Below are 15,818 nucleotides of genomic sequence, written 5' to 3' on the forward strand. Positions count from 1 at the left end.
AGAAAATTAGTGAACTTTGAAGTAGTTTTTTAAATGAATAACCCTGCAAGTTTTTCTTCTACCATACCTTCTATTTCAATGAATTTCCTTCTATAAAATTCACTTAAAACACAGGAGGACAAAAACATTTTTTCATGTTCAAACTTCATTTCTCAGATCAAATTTCTCTGTATGAAAAGGCACCCTCTAATACATACTTAAAATTTTAAGCCAAACTTTTATCTGCTACATAATATCAAGTACTTCAAAAGACATGCCATTGACATTCAAGTATAAGCTAGTGAGGTTCAACTACCTACCCCATATACTGAACACAAGGTTTCAAAATGGGGATTTATTTTTAATTTGACTTTCTTCTCTAAGATTTCAGATTTTGGTCAACTATCATTAAAAGCAATCTCCTTTGAAGAAAACTGCATGTGTTTTTCCAAAGAAACATCTAAGTAAGTTTACACATATAAATACCTTGTTGTATGACAATTGAATCCAGTCTCAGTTTTATCTCAGCTCTTTCAACAATCCTTTCTTCAACAGTGTTGTCAGTGATGAGACGAAACACACGTACTGGCTTCTTCTGACCAATACGATGTGCCCGATCCTAGTAGAAAAAATCCTAATATAAGACACTTGGTATTTTGGATAAAATGTATGGTATAGCTAGCTTATGCTATAAAATTCTGAAAATAAAATTAGTTCCTGATCTCTCTAGACCGGCCACTTCTGAAAGAAGGATAATAAATATTAAGATTATCTAGAGAACCCTGGGAACAAAGAAATCCACAAATATTCTGCTGTATAATTAATGGAAATTTCCAGAAGGACAAAAGACAAAAGCCCTTTAAGATAAGGTCTAAAAAGAGCTGAAAGCTTCTGGACTGAGTTACTGAGTAACTTTAAGCCATTAAATAAAAATATCTTCCACCCTAGCAAGGAGTTTTTTAAGTGAGGGGCAAAGTAGTTAACAAGGGTTGCTATGGTGGCAAAAGTCAGCCTTCTCTCATCAGCAAGCAGTTCTTTCTGCTTACTGAGGCAATTCAGCAATCTGCAGTAAAGGGTCATAAACATTAATGGGAGATTAATACCCTTACTGTATGGTCTAGAATTTGGTCCTGTGGTTTACAGTTGGTAAAGGTGACAGGTGGCAAGTTCTGATAACAGATAAACAGCTAGGGGGAGTATTTTCTAAAACCCCAGAAGTTCTCAGCAAATATGTGAAGGGAGAAGAGTAGCTGAGCAAAAAAGCAAAGAAACAAGTTTCAAACAGCCCTGTACTAAATATAAAAACACCAGCACCAGTAACAGTTTCAACACAGCACGCTGAAAGAGAATGCAACACCCCTACACACATTTACATTTCAAACTCAAATCAGTAAATTGTGAAAGATCAGCTATACTCTAACACTGTTAAGGAAATGAAGTGTTGTCAACAGGTTTTCCAGTTCACTAACACTAATTTACCAGGACTTACTCCTATCGAGTCAGATCAAACACGCTAAAGTAGTAATAACTGGTGCTAGTGGTAAAGAACCTGCCTCCCAATGCAGTAGACATAAGAGATGCAGGTAAGATTCCTGGGTTGGGAAGATCCCCTGCTGCTGCTGTTGCTGCTAAGTCACTTCAGTCATGTCCGACTCTGTGTGACCCCACAGACGGCAGCCCACCAGGCTCCCCGTCCCTGGGATTCTCCAGGCAAGAATACTGGAGTGGGTTGCCATTTCCTTCTCCAATGCATGAAAGGGAAAAGTGAAAGTGAAGTCACTCAGTCGTGTCCGACTCTTAGCGACCCCATGGACTGCAGCCCACCAGGCTCCTCCGTCCATGGGATTTTCCAGGCAAGAGTACTGGAGTGGGGTGCCATTGCCCTCTCCGGGGAAGATCCCCTAGAGGAGGGAATAGCAACCCATTCCATTATTCTTGCCTGGAGAATCCCATGGACAGAGGAGCCTGGTGGGCTACAGTCCAGGGTCACAGAGTCAGAGTCCAACTGAAGCGAGTTAGCACCAGCAGCAGCATGCCAAAGCATGTGAATTTTAAAATGTCCTAATGTAAGTATTTTCAATTCTCTATTACAAAAGAAAAGGGAGGACTTCTAAGCTCTGCCTCATTGGCATATGATTTTGTTTCCAAAGACAGTCAATTGTCCCCAAAATTCTGGGGATTTTGAATGCATAGCTATTTTGTATCTTTTTACTTCTGAAATTAAATTCACCTTAAAATTTGAGTCACAGTGACTGAAGTTGTAGCTCTAGTTCAATAAATGATAACATGATTAAAAGTAAGAAAAGCTCTTTGAATTTCTTAGGGTGGAATAGTTTCTGATAGTGTTTCTAGGTAGCAAATGTTTTCCTGGAATATATTCCTTTGTTACATTTTCACCTTCTTGCTCCAGTTGTTTTATTACAGAAGTTAAAATCCTATCTCTCCCAATTTTAGTGCTAAGGATTTTAATATATTTAGTTGTTGAGCAGAATAATACTTAGAGACTAATTTTTAATCCCTTATCATTCAAACATGAATGTACCCTCTTCAATATTTAGGAATGGGGAAAATTTTCATTTGTGTTTCATGATAAAAGCCAAAATCAACACAGAAATGCTGCAGTTGGATTTGGCATCTATCTGTTTTCATTTCGTTTTTGCAATTAGCATAGCAACTTTTTTTTCCAAACCTCCCAAAGATTGCTGTTACCCTTTCATCATAAATTACCTTCATGCTGTATAAATCGCAATAGTTTTCTCAACTAAGATAAATTTCTGATATCATTAAAGATAACTAACCATAGCTTGCAGATCCACCTGTGGATTCCAGTCTGAGTCATACAGTATAACCACATCAGCACTTGCCAAGTTAATTCCGAGACCTCCAGCCCTGGTACTCAGCATGAAGATGAATTTGCTACTATTAGGAATATTAAAGGCCTCTATTGCTTCCTTTTTTTAATTGATGGGAGATGGAAGAAAAAGAGAGAAAAATATAATTATATTACCAGAGTTCTTAAGAAATAAATAAACATTTTAACATGCATGCTCAAACCCCCACTTTGTAATATTCTTCCACCTTCAAAAATATTTAAGCATCTATCTATAAACTGCACTGTGTATACAGTAAAAAGTATATTAAATAATGTAACTAATCTTTAGACACTTACACCAGTAAAGACAAACAACAATCACAAAGACAAATTTAACTAAGCAAGTGATAAATTATTTTAAAATAAAAATAGTGAAAATGCTTTAATTGAGTGAGAGCTAAAATTTATTTAGGGGGCAAAATGTCAGATATCTCAACTTCATTCCCATTAATTTATGAAGGATTAATAAAGAAGATATAGTTTAGAAGACCAACCAAGAGAGAAAAAAAAGTTTAGAAATGGGAATGAGAGCAACAGATAAAGGGGAGGTAGGTAGATTTACTACCGTATGGTGAAAAGGAGCAAACAGGGAAGTAATGAGGAAAATCAGGAAGGTAATCCATGGATATTTAGTAAAGAGTCTTAAAAATTAATAGGACATTAATATCCTTACTATATAAAGATTTCAATTAATTAGAGAAAAAAAAAAAAACACTAAGACCCCAGTAGAAAAATGAGGGGAAAAAAAAAAAAAGACCAGACAGTACACAGAAGAACAAATACAAATGGCTAATAAACACAAGAATAATGTTCAGTCTTACTAGTCATCAAGTAAATGCAAATAAAAAAAATAATACCATTTTTTGAAGATTAAAAGAATGATAATACTCAATGTTGACGAGGGGGCGATGAGACGGGCACTCTCATACATTGCTGCTGGGAGTGTAAATTGGTACCTTTCTGGAAAGCAATTTGGCAACATGCATCAAGAGTCTTAAATGTGTTCATACCCTTTGACCCAGTAATTCCACTTCTAGGAATTTATCCTAAGGAAATAATCAGAGATGGGCACAAAGATTTATGTAGAAGGACTTTTACTTAAGCATTATTTATAATAGTGAAAAATTGGAAACAACCTAAATGATCAACAACAGGGGGATAAATTATTTACTGTATGTCCATAGGATGAAACAGTACACTGAAATTATTTGTACGGTGATTTATTTTTTTTTACTAATATGGGGAAATACAACATAATGTTGAGTACAATGTATCAGGATACTGAACTTTATATGTAGCATATACAGTATAATATTAATTACTTATATATTATATATGCATAGAAAGATCAGCCAGAAATACTTTTATTTTCCAAATTTCCTTGGCAATCATATATCACTTTTATAATCATGAAATACAGGAAGTTCTATTTTCAAGGAATGGAATGGCATGGTCAAAAGCTGCAGGCAGAGAAGGCGACTCTGCTGCAGTCCATACAGCGCGTAGAGGGGCAGTACAGAAAGCAGCATGGTGTAGTGAGAGGCAATTTGGTGTAGAGGAAATAGCAAAAACCTGGGCATGAGTCATAACTCTACCATTTATTACACATGTGGTTCTCAGCAAGCATTTAACCTCTCTGAGACACAGTTTCAAGTGGAGCAAATTATGCCAATACTTCACTGGGCTGCTAGGAGAATTCAACTGGAACTATAAAGTTGCCTCGCTTATAGCTGTTACTTGATAAATGTTAGCTCCTTTCCCTATAAAAGTGAGGTTAAAGTTAAGGTAAGTCAAGGTTACAGAAGCTAGCTGAATTTAGCTATATCTATGGCAAATCTGAGTGCTATTGAGAAAGAACTGCTTATGAACAGCTCGTGAACAATTTGAGTAAGGAATCCAAGGTGGATTTCCACTTCTTATTGGGAAAACAGATGAAATGCTTATCTGAACGATGACATAATGGGGAGGCAGGATGTTTCCAAAATAAAATGAACAGCTCTCACTGTGCTCCATCTAAAGTCAAAACATGTGATTCCAACTCTCTGAAGGGAGAACATTATTTAGCATTTTAAGAGACCAGATAATTGGGGCATAATTAGGTAAAGTCCATATTATTCATGAGCAGAGAGATCAGTCAGAAATGCAAACTGGCTATTTGAGATCAGAAAGCACCTACTCTTCTGCTTTAATATCAACTTCATTCCAGGAAGAAGGGCCATCTTGAATGGTACTATATGGCCTATGCTTCATGTGGATTGGCAGAAATCCATTCTCAGGAAGAAATCAGCAAAAGCCCAATAAAGTTTTGAGTTACCATTTCCAAGAGAGTCAGACTATAGAGCAGGGAACAGTGTAAGCTTTGAAACATCCTTATTTATAAATATTACCACAACCGTTTCCCCATAGTGGGTAGCAGGGAAACCCTTAATGTGAAAAGGGCCTGTGCTTCTGCTATAGGAGGCGCACAAGGGACAGAGTGCCCCCTGCAGCTATGGAAGGACAAGGACATAGGCTGAGAGTCTCTGTGGCCTGAGAAGGGGTCCAAGAGCTCAGAAGTGCAAAGGCCTGTGTGCACTTTCATGACCTGTGATCTATACTGCACTGCACGGCACAAAAACTATGTTCATACCTATTCTATCCAGTGATCCTCACAACACTGTCAGGAAAACAAAAGCTTAGGCATTAAAGTACCCTTATAATATACAGTTAAAGATACTGAGGCTCAGAGGATTAAATAGCTTGCACACATAATGGTGGAGTTGATGTTAAATTCAAGTCTTCGGAAACCAAGTTCAATGCATTTTCCACTATACCATGAAATCACGGTCTCTGCCCACAGCATGAGTATAGACTTAAAACAGAGGCCAAAGACAGAGCCCTGAAGGATCACAGAAAAGAGAAGATAAATTAGCAAAGCCCTCCCTCAGAAAAAGTGCTTTAAAGGGTTTTATATACATTAGACCCCTGATATTCATGAAAAATAATCTTAAAATCTTTAAGAATTTCCAAGTTAAAATATACTGGGTGCTAGACTGGCTTCCTCATTAGCTAAGTGACTCATTCCTGCACACCAACCTTTTAGTCTTCCAAGATCCAACTGAATGATAAGCACCTGTACCTATGTCGTCCAATTTCAGTTTTACAAAATGTCTATTGAGATCATTTCCTTTACAAATTATTGTCTCATGAATCCTTACAGTTGCTCATAAACTGAAAAAGTCTCAACTGTTCAACTCCATGAATGGCGAGGGTCTAATGTAGGAGGCAAATCAGGAAAAGAAAATGACATAGAATCAAGGGTCAAAGAGGAAGCGGAGAAACAGCAAGTCAAAAGGCCAAGGATAGCAGTGGTTAGAAGAGGTAAGGATGCGATGGTGCAGTGTCCTTTTGATAAGCGAGAATGTCTTTGAAAACCTTGGAAAGAATGATTTGTAAAGAGCCAGTGTAATGAAAGTCCAGCTGAAGATCTCAAGGAGCGAAAGATGGTAGTGAGCAATTCAATGCACCTAGCTAAAGAAAAGGCCAAAATTCAAAACTACCTAATGAAAAACATGGCGTAACTGAACTCTGATTTTTCAAGTCTTGTTTTATTTTCTCTTCCTCACCTCTCTTTCTTCATGTGGAGTTTGTCCATCCAGTCGACAATACTCGTAACCACGCCACATACAATAATCCTCCAAAATGTCCAGCAAGCGTGTCATCTGGCTAAAAATGAGAACCCTTGAACCTAAAACATTTCACAAACAAAAGGCAAGTTATTCAACTTGTGTAAAACTAACTTGAAAGTTAAAACATCATATGCAATATAAATATTTAACACGTGAACACTCATACCACTAATGAATACTAAGCCCCCTACACACATCTCTTCAATGGATACTATACAGAAGTATGTATTTGTTGAGTTATACATTTTTAAGGTCTTCAAAATCATACATATTGAGATGATTTAAAGTCTTCCTTTACTTTGTCCTGAGGATGTTTCTAGTCTCTCAGGCTCAGGAGGTACACCCCCACATTGCTTTCAAGATTCTCTTCCTAACATACAAGTCTGATTGTGTCATTCTCCACAGGCAAATCTTCTGCAATTACCCACACCACCTTCAAAATAGCCCAAAACCCATAAAGCATGGTTTAAATGGCCTTTTGTAATAGCCCCAATTCATCTTCCCAGACTCATCCACTGCCACTCTATCCAAATACCATAAGCTCCACATTCCCTTCTTTCACACCTCTGCTTCATTGCAGAGATGGAAAACCCTTGCCCTCCTTTTTTTCCACTGTTTACTCCTACACATTCTGCAGTGCTCACCCTAAATGTTATCTTTGTGAAGACTCCCTCAACCCCTAATATCTTAGCATATCACAGCACTTATCGCAATGACTTGCAATTATGTCTCCTCACTGCACTGTGAGCATCTACAAGGCAAGGACTGTTGTCTTACGCATTCTTGTATACCCAGCCCATAGGGGCTTCCCAGGTGGCACAGTGGTAAAGAATTCACCTGCCAATGCAGGAGCCGCAGGAGACGCGGGTTCTATCCCTGGGTTGGGAAGATCTCCTGAAGGAAGAAATGGCAACCCATTCCAGTCTTCCTGCCTGGGAAATCCCATGGACAAAGAAGCCTGATGGGCTACAGTCCACAGCAGCACAAAAGAGTCAGTCACAACTTATCAACTAAACAACAACATACACAGCCCACAGGACAATTCCTAACCAAAGAGTAAGTACTCAACAATGTGTGCTGAATAAGTGAATGAATGAATGATGAACAACTAAGCAAAATGTTATTCATATACAATATTACGTTATTCCACATTACTTTGAAGATCTGTAACTTACCCTGTTCTTTGAGTTTGGCCAATAGTTTATCGAGGACTACCATTTTACCACTGTTGCTAACAATGTGCTCATCAGTGGTGTAGGGGGGACCAGGCTCAGCACCATCAAACAGGTAAGGGTGATTACAACACTTTCGAAGCTGCATCAGAATGTTTAAGAGTCGCATCTTGTCCATTTTGCCAGCAGAGTTTAAAACGTCAATATCTTTCATCAGGATTTTTGTATACCTAAAAATTTAAACTATAATTAATCATCAACTATTATACAGGCTTAACACCATCAAGAAATGTCTGTTTGGGAAAAAAAATGTCCTTTTGATAATCTGCTTAGATTCCTATTTAAAGAAGAACAAAAAGATCTGATTGGAGACTAAATCTGATGAGCAAAACCAAAAAACTAGCGAGGATTTGAGTATTTTAACTTGTGTGCTGCCTATAAACCGATTTCCTTCTGCTTTATCCATTGCTAAAAATTGCCATCAGTTGATAACAATTCAGACAACTACATACAATAATTATTTAATAACTACAATATTTTTTCAAAGTTGGCATCCAGCTTTTACTTGTTTGAGCTAAAAACAGTTGCAATTTCTTATACCTGTCTTCATAGGTCATTTTTTTCTGACCCTATAAACGTTTTTATTGACTTTTCCAGACTTTCACCCAGGAAAAAAACAGATCTATGTATGCACCTGGGGAGTAGTAATATTTAATTCTAACAATAGCCAACTTGTACTGAGTGCAAGTGCCAGGCATATGAATCATCTTGTTAAATCTTCACAACTCTGAGGTATGTACTAGGGTCGCCACCACTTTACTGATGGAAATTCAGGCAGCTAAAAGAAGTGAAACAATTTATTCAGAGCCACAGAAAGGGACAAAGCAAGGGTTTGATCTTCTGAGTCTAGAGAAATATCCTCTTTATCACTACCCTATACTGGCTTCAATAATAGAGAAGTGTCTATATAGTATATGTTACCTAAATTTTATTTATATAAGCAACACTTTGCTTCTCTTACTAGCATTATTACATTACTAACATGTTCAATTTATATCAAATTTATGATTCTGTGTGACTCTTGTCAATTTCCTGTTCTGCTTGTATTTATCAAACCAATCCAGCGTCTATTTTTATAATATCTACAAGCACTGATATTTTCACTCATTATTATGGTTATTACTATTTTCATTGATGGAAAAAGCAAGAATAACAAATGTGCCAGTGACATTATCCCCTTTAACTCTGACATCATTCTTATAAGTATTATTATCGCCATTTTACAGAAGGGAAATTGAGGTTACATAACTTGTCCAAGCTAAACAGCCATTAAGAGGCAATGCATGGACTCAAACACAGGTCTACAGACTCCCTATATTCTTTCCTAAAGGTTAAATAAAATACTTATCAACTTTATATTAAAATATTTGAACTACTTAACTTGGCACTTGAACCTAAAATGTACTTTCTGAACTAAAGTCACAATTGAAACACTACAAAGCTGATTTTTAATAAATCTTTACACATAAATTCTAGCAGAAATAAAATAACTCACCATTCCCGCTGCATTTTACTCAGTCCCAAGTAAATCTTGATTTCCTTTTTAGGAGGCAGACTCTTCTCCACATCAGTTTTTATTCGACGTAACAAAAATGGTTTTAAAACCTAAAAAGTGAGAGTTTTTATAAACGTTTATAAAACATTCAATATTATAAACCATTTATTTCATTGACAACACTCTGAAGTGAAATTTACTTCCCACTGTATAATCTGAAAAACACTACCAACACCAGTTGCTAATTTTCTTGGTAAAAAAGAACCAAGTAATGGCCCATTAGCAAACCAGAATAGGGGACCTAAATTAGACATCCATGATTTGATGGCACAAAAGACAATAAAAATTAAGACAACAAGATTACTGAATATTGAAAAAGTACAAAAAAAAAAAAAAACCTTTTAAAATTATCTGCTGTCATATAAGATTTGTAAACCTGAGAGGAAATCTGAAATCAGAGTATGAATCAGAGTGTCTCTAAAAATGAAATAAAAATTCAAGCCATTTAAAAATGGCTTTAAATATATGAATGAGAAGAAAATGGTTCAATGAAAAAGAAGATCAGAACAAAAAGAAAAAAACATGAAATTATCCATGTATACCTGCAAGGCAGATTCTATTACAAGAAAAGAACATCTGTGGGGCACCTGAATGTGCCAGACAATGTACCATGAACTTTAGATAGAGTATTAAATCCTTATAATAAGTCTTTGAGGGAAAGACATTTATTTCAATTTTAGTAACATCACCAAAGTCACTCTGCTAGTAAATGGTAGAAACAGTAATCAAACCCACATCAGGCTGATTTACATTTAGCTCAGTCCCTGATTATCGGTTGTAAACTGGGCAAGTTCTTTAACTTTTCCAAGCCTGTTTCCTCATTCATTCATCCAAAACATATAGATTTATGGTATATATCTATGCTAAGCATTTTAAATGGGGGAAAAGATAGCTATTTCCAAGGCTGCTGTGACAATCTGTGGCAGTACATAAGTAGAGTTTAACCACAACAGACATCAGTAAACTGAGCTATTATTACTAGAGATCCATGGGAGGTAAGGAAAAGGGAAGTGCAAAAGAAGACTTCTGGTTTCCTGTTTGGGCCTCTTAAATTTGCCTAAGTTGCATTTTTAAGAGTTTAAACTGTCTGTGAGACATTCAGCAGAACACGCAGATGGCAGTGGGGTATGTAAGTCTTGAGCTTAGGAGAGCGATAAGGAGAGAGAAATTTGGGAGTTATAAGTATAGAGGTATAGCTAAAACTATGGGAGTGATCCTCCAGGAGAGCACATATGAAAAAGGAAATCAAAGACAAAGCCCTGCAACACTGAACTTTCAGGGACAAAGAAAGAAAAGCCCATGATGGAAACAGAAAAGAACCGCCAAAGAGATAAGACAAAATGTATCCCATCCCCAGACACTAAGCAGGAAAGCACTTCAAGCACGCATGGTTAGAGGTACTAAGTATTACAGAGAACTGAGGGCACTGACCAAAAGGTACAATGAAAAATCACAAATACTTGTGAGGTTAAGTTACAGTTGTATTTAATGGTCAGTGGATTCAGAAATGAATAGGACCCATCAGAGACAGAGTAGCCATTCCTCAGAGCTGACCGAGTTCCTGCTATGAGAGGCCCAGCTGTACTGCAACTTGTATGACAGGATTCTTCGAAGATTTGTCTTCTACGCCTCTGCATTCTTACAATAAGTTCCCTATTACATAAGGTCACTGGTTTCTGACTTGTTCTGTTTAACTCTAAATAAATATTTACATAACACATGATGACTGGTGGGGCTTCGAGTCAATAAATAAATTTAATGAGCAGTTACTCTGGACCAGGCACACGGGGCACAATGTGGTGGAAAACAGACAGGATCCCTGCCACATTAAGTTTACATTTTTCTGGGGGAGGGGGAGAGAAGGAGAGATGAGCAATACATGTTTTTTTTTTTTTAATTTATAAACAAAGACTGAGATTCTCATTAAAAACAGCAGACAAAAAAAAAAAAAAAACACATCTATACCATCTTACAAAACTCCACTGAGTCAATTAAAATTTAGTTGTACATTTTTTAAAAAAGTGAATACTGACTTCCCTGATAGTCCAGTGGTTAAGACTCGACACTTCCAATTCAGGGGGTGCAGTTTCGATGCCCGGTCAGTCGGGGAACTAAGATTCCCACATGCCACAGGCGTCACGGCCAATAAAAAAGAAGCGTGAATAGACGATTTGGTGGTGGATGAAGAGGGGAGAAACTAAACTTTCAAATAGCTTAGCCATCAAGGGAATAAACCAGAATCACAGCTCGAGAGGGACAGAGTGTTGAAGGAGTGCTGTTCTGTGGATGTAGGGAGGAGAGTCTAAGTGTGGGTTAGGATTTAATGAGGGAGATACTTGAGCATGTTTACATGTTGAGGGAGAAGAGCCAACATGGAGAGAGAGGTAGAAAATTCAGCCAATAAAAAGGAAAAATCAAAGAGAAAAGTCCCTAAGGAAACAGGAAAAGATGAGATCCAGGGTTCATGTTGGAAGAATCAGCCACTGCTCATGAATTTGAGCAAATTCTGAGAGATGGTGGAGGATAAAGGAGTCTGGCGTGCAGCAGTCCATGGGGTTGTAAAGAGTTAGACACGACTTAGTGACTGAACAACTATCAAAAAGAGAAAAAAAACCTCTTCCACTCAAACAGAAGGTAATACAGATGCAGATATTCTTAGAAGATGGATATCCTTCAAGAGTTCCTGCCTAATGACTTTTATTTCCTCTTTGAGAAAGGAATGACGTTACTTGCTGAGAAAGGAGGACAGGGAACACATGCGTTAGAAGTCTCGGGGAGACTGTGGAAAGTCTGAAATAGCTCTTACAGGAAGTGAGAGAGAATGCTAAAGAAGGCTACGAAGAAGGATCACCAACATCGTCAAATCCCAGAAGGGGAAGGTATTAAGGGAAAGGTATTAAAGGAAATCAAATCATGTCAGCAAACATGAAAATGTAGTGGTTCCAACCTGTACAGTGGGTGTCATCTTCTTTATCAGTCAGTATTGAGCAGCCTGAGTACACAGCAGGTCACTCTGCTAGTAAGTGGTAGAAGCTGAATTCAAACCCAGAGGATAGCAGACACAGTTACATAATTGGTTTAGGGCTTTTAGGGCAGAAATGGCAGATCAAGAGAGCAAGAGAGTTTGAGATATTGGCCCCCAAAAAAGTGGTTCAAGTGATAGAGAACCTGCTCCTTGCTGGATACAGAAAATGTAACAACAGAAATGGGCTGACAGATGGGGGTAAAGCAGGGGTCCAGGCACTGGATGTCCTTGTGAGATAACAGGACAAGTACAAAAGGAGTAACATGAGTGAAAGAAGGATACAAGAAGGGAAAACTGATGTTCAATGAATGCGATCTCAAGGATCCATGGAGTAGGGGAGAGTGAACAGCCTCTACGGGAGAGCACGACATTGTCCATGGGACAGCGCCAAAGCAAAAGAGCTGTTCCACAGAGAGGCTGAGGATACAGTGGGCGCACCTCCCAAAAAGGCTGTCAAAAAGGTTGAGAGAGAAAAACACTGAGACTGAGCTCAGAGGCCCATCCACAGGTTCCAACAGATTCAGTATGTTTTCCAGCTCAGTTACACATGTAATTACTAAGTTTTCCTGTCTTCTATTACTTACTGTGTGAAGTCTTTCCACAAGTTTTTGATCACCAAGACAATTTTTAGTATCAAACCAAGAATCAAAGTCCTGTGGAGGGCGAAAATTCTGCAGTAAGTGTGTAGTTTTTTTAAATAAATGTAACATTCTATAAATTCTTACACAACTCATATAGCAATAATCCATTTTAAAAGCACTGTCAAAATTATGTTAACTGTTATGGCCAATATTATTTACTTCTGAAAATAAATACTGGAGCAGTTAACAAAATTTGAACACCATTATACAAGTACTCCATCAGCAGTTTTTCTTTAAAAGGCTTTTATTAGGCTTCCCCATACCATAGCGGAGAAGGTAATGGCACCCCACTCCAGTACTCTTGCCTGGAAAATCCCATGGACGGAGGAGCCTGGTGGGCTGCAGTCCATGGGGTCACTAGGAGTCGGACACAACTGAGCGACTTCACTTTCACTTTTCACTTTCGTGCATTGGAGAAGGACATGGCAACCCACTCCAGTGTTCTTGCCTGGAGAATCCCAGGGACAGGGGAGCCTGGTGGGCTGCCCTCTATGGGGTCGCACAGAGTCTGACACGACTGAAGCGACTTAGCAGTAGCAGCAGCAGCATACCACAGCAGAATTATAACCAGTTAAGAGGAGTAGGAATAAGAATATAAAATGGAAGACATGCTAATGAAAATGTTAATCAAACAGTAAAAATGAACAAAAGCAAAGTAAGGTATACAAATAGGTAGATGAACTTGATACTTTTTTATTATCAATTAATATCAATAAGGAAAATCAAGCTCCAAAGTCCTTAAATCATTCAATTCTGTTTGCTGCACTAGCATAACCTTGTGTCAATGATAAAAACAGTATAAATCATATTTATAAAATATGTTGCTTTTCAAATCACATATTATAAGCTCTTTAGTACTCACCAAATGTTAATACCTGCAATAACTCAAGATTATTTCAATGACTCTACTTGCTAAACTAGTATGCAGAAAGCCCTTCCAATTTAATTAAAAGAAAATGTAGAAAGCACTATTCTGAACTCAGCCTACCTCATGTCATAAGTTGTGGTAGCAATGTGATACAGGCAAACCTTAATAGGATAATCTCAAAGCAAAGAAACTTATTTCTCTAAATACCCCCATTTGAAAAAATTTCTATTCAAGAGCTAAACCACAAAGAATCACAAATAAAAAAGAACTATCAATTTCCATCCATGGAAACCCACTCCAGTATTCTTGCCTAGAGAATCCCATGGACCAAGGAGCCTGGTGGGCTACAGTCCACAAGGTCTAAAAGAGTCGGACACAACTGAAGCAACTTAGCACGCAGGCATACATTTTGTGTTTTGAAAACAGATGTCGTGAACATAAGAAAAGTATACTTCAAATGCACTACTTAAACTTACTTCTGCAGAATTAAAGACATCAGGCAATAAAAAGTTGAGTAGTGCCCAGAGTTCATGCAGGTTATTCTGCAAAGGTGTTCCAGTCAGGAGCAAGCGGTTAGTTGACTTGAAGTCACGAACAATCTCTGAGAGCTAGAAAAATAAGTTATGTTAACATTGTTTTATTTATTAGAATGTTGAACATTCAGATCTTCATCCAACCCAAAACATTTTTTGAATGAAAGTTGAAATAACTATTAATCCTAGTTCACGTGACATTGCCACAGTGAAGCACAGCTAAACAAAATATTATAGGCATTTCTACCCTTACAAGAATGCAGATCACAGTCACATCTGAGACCCTTCCCCCACTGTAAAAAATTTATTTTCTTCTATTTTCGGTCCACAGAAACAGTCAGAACTCTATGGAATCCAGGCTGGTCACTTTACAGCATAGAATCACCTTCTCCATGCCAATCATGTTCATCCACCACACCTCACCAACTTCTAACTTGGCCTGGTCACAATTTTTAAGCACCACACCTGAGCCCGTCTTCCCCGAATATCTTATGTTAACTTTCTAAATATAAAACCACAAAAATTAAAGCACAAAAAGTAGAAATAACAGTAATCTTATCAATAAAAAGGCTCGTTTTATATTGCTCTTAAATTAACAATTATTCTCTAACATGTATCCTCTTACTGAGTGTTAACTACAAAAAGCACCACCTGGTGATTTTGCTTCAGTTCTGTCTCTGGTTCTCCCAAAGCAGACCAATGACCCAAAGAGAGGTTCATCATCCTAACTGAGGCTTTTTCTACTATTGATGGAGTGTAATGGCAAGAAATATTGGTATTTTTCAATGTTAACACCACACTCTAATACACACAAGTCAGGTAATTCTAGAAAACGAGTTTTTTTTCTAATTCATATGAATACACATAAGTTAGCTCCTCAATAAAAAATAAACCAAAGCAAATGACATTTGTACACCAAATATTGCAAAAATATTAAACCACTGTAGCATAACAGAGTTATTTAGACTGCAACAGGTATAGTAAATGAATTTTCTTTACATTAAAAACTGAGTTCAATTTTCATTTATCTTATATTCAATTATTTAAACTCCAAAATCATTTTTAAAAACTGATTTTCATTCACATTCTGTGAATAAAATCACAATCTATCACTTTTCAAATTCTGAATACAGAGGAGTAAACCAATAGATGTGGTAGTTAACAGAAACTTTAATACAGATATTCAGAACTAGCTTACCTTAGATTTTTCATTCTTTATTCTGTGAGCCTCATCAATGACAAGGTATCGCCAGTGAAACTTTTTGAATACAGATTTTTCTTTAATTACCATCTCATAAGAAGTAACACAAACATCCCACTCTCCTGGCATCATTTCATCACGAATAAAAGCAGCCTGATGCAAAACAAAGTTCCTTATATTAGAATATGCTGACAAGATGTCACAGAATTAAAGCATCAAGAGACTATTCTAGAATCATTTGGTC

At 37.3% G+C, this 15,818-nt stretch overlaps 1 protein-coding gene across 6 annotated transcripts in view; it reads right to left on the minus strand.

Annotated features, from left to right (window-relative positions):
• Window positions 1-15,818, minus strand: part of SMARCA1 (SWI/SNF related, matrix associated, actin dependent regulator of chromatin, subfamily a, member 1) — a 73,081-nt gene that overhangs the window by 37,559 nt on the left and 19,704 nt on the right. For 4 of the 6 annotated variants that reach the window (XM_061407871.1, XM_061407875.1, XM_061407874.1 and 1 more), the window contains exons 7-15: window positions 15,572-15,727; window positions 14,317-14,448; window positions 12,916-12,984; window positions 9,247-9,356; window positions 7,695-7,921; window positions 6,457-6,578; window positions 3,862-3,897; window positions 2,778-2,930; window positions 466-598 (exon numbers count right to left, since the gene is read on the minus strand). In XM_061407871.1, coding sequence (XP_061263855.1) covers window positions 466-598; window positions 2,778-2,930; window positions 3,862-3,897; window positions 6,457-6,578; window positions 7,695-7,921; window positions 9,247-9,356; window positions 12,916-12,984; window positions 14,317-14,448; window positions 15,572-15,727 — 1,138 coding nt within the window. The remainder of the gene's footprint in view (window positions 1-465; window positions 599-2,777; window positions 2,931-3,861; window positions 3,898-6,456; window positions 6,579-7,694; window positions 7,922-9,246; window positions 9,357-12,915; window positions 12,985-14,316; window positions 14,449-15,571; window positions 15,728-15,818) is intronic. The other 2 variants (XM_061407872.1, XM_061407876.1) reach the window with 1 other exon arrangement.

The sequence above is a fragment of the Bos javanicus genome, chromosome X (genome assembly GCF_032452875.1).
Source record: "Bos javanicus breed banteng chromosome X, ARS-OSU_banteng_1.0, whole genome shotgun sequence".
Classification (NCBI taxonomy): Eukaryota; Metazoa; Chordata; class Mammalia; order Artiodactyla; family Bovidae; genus Bos; species Bos javanicus.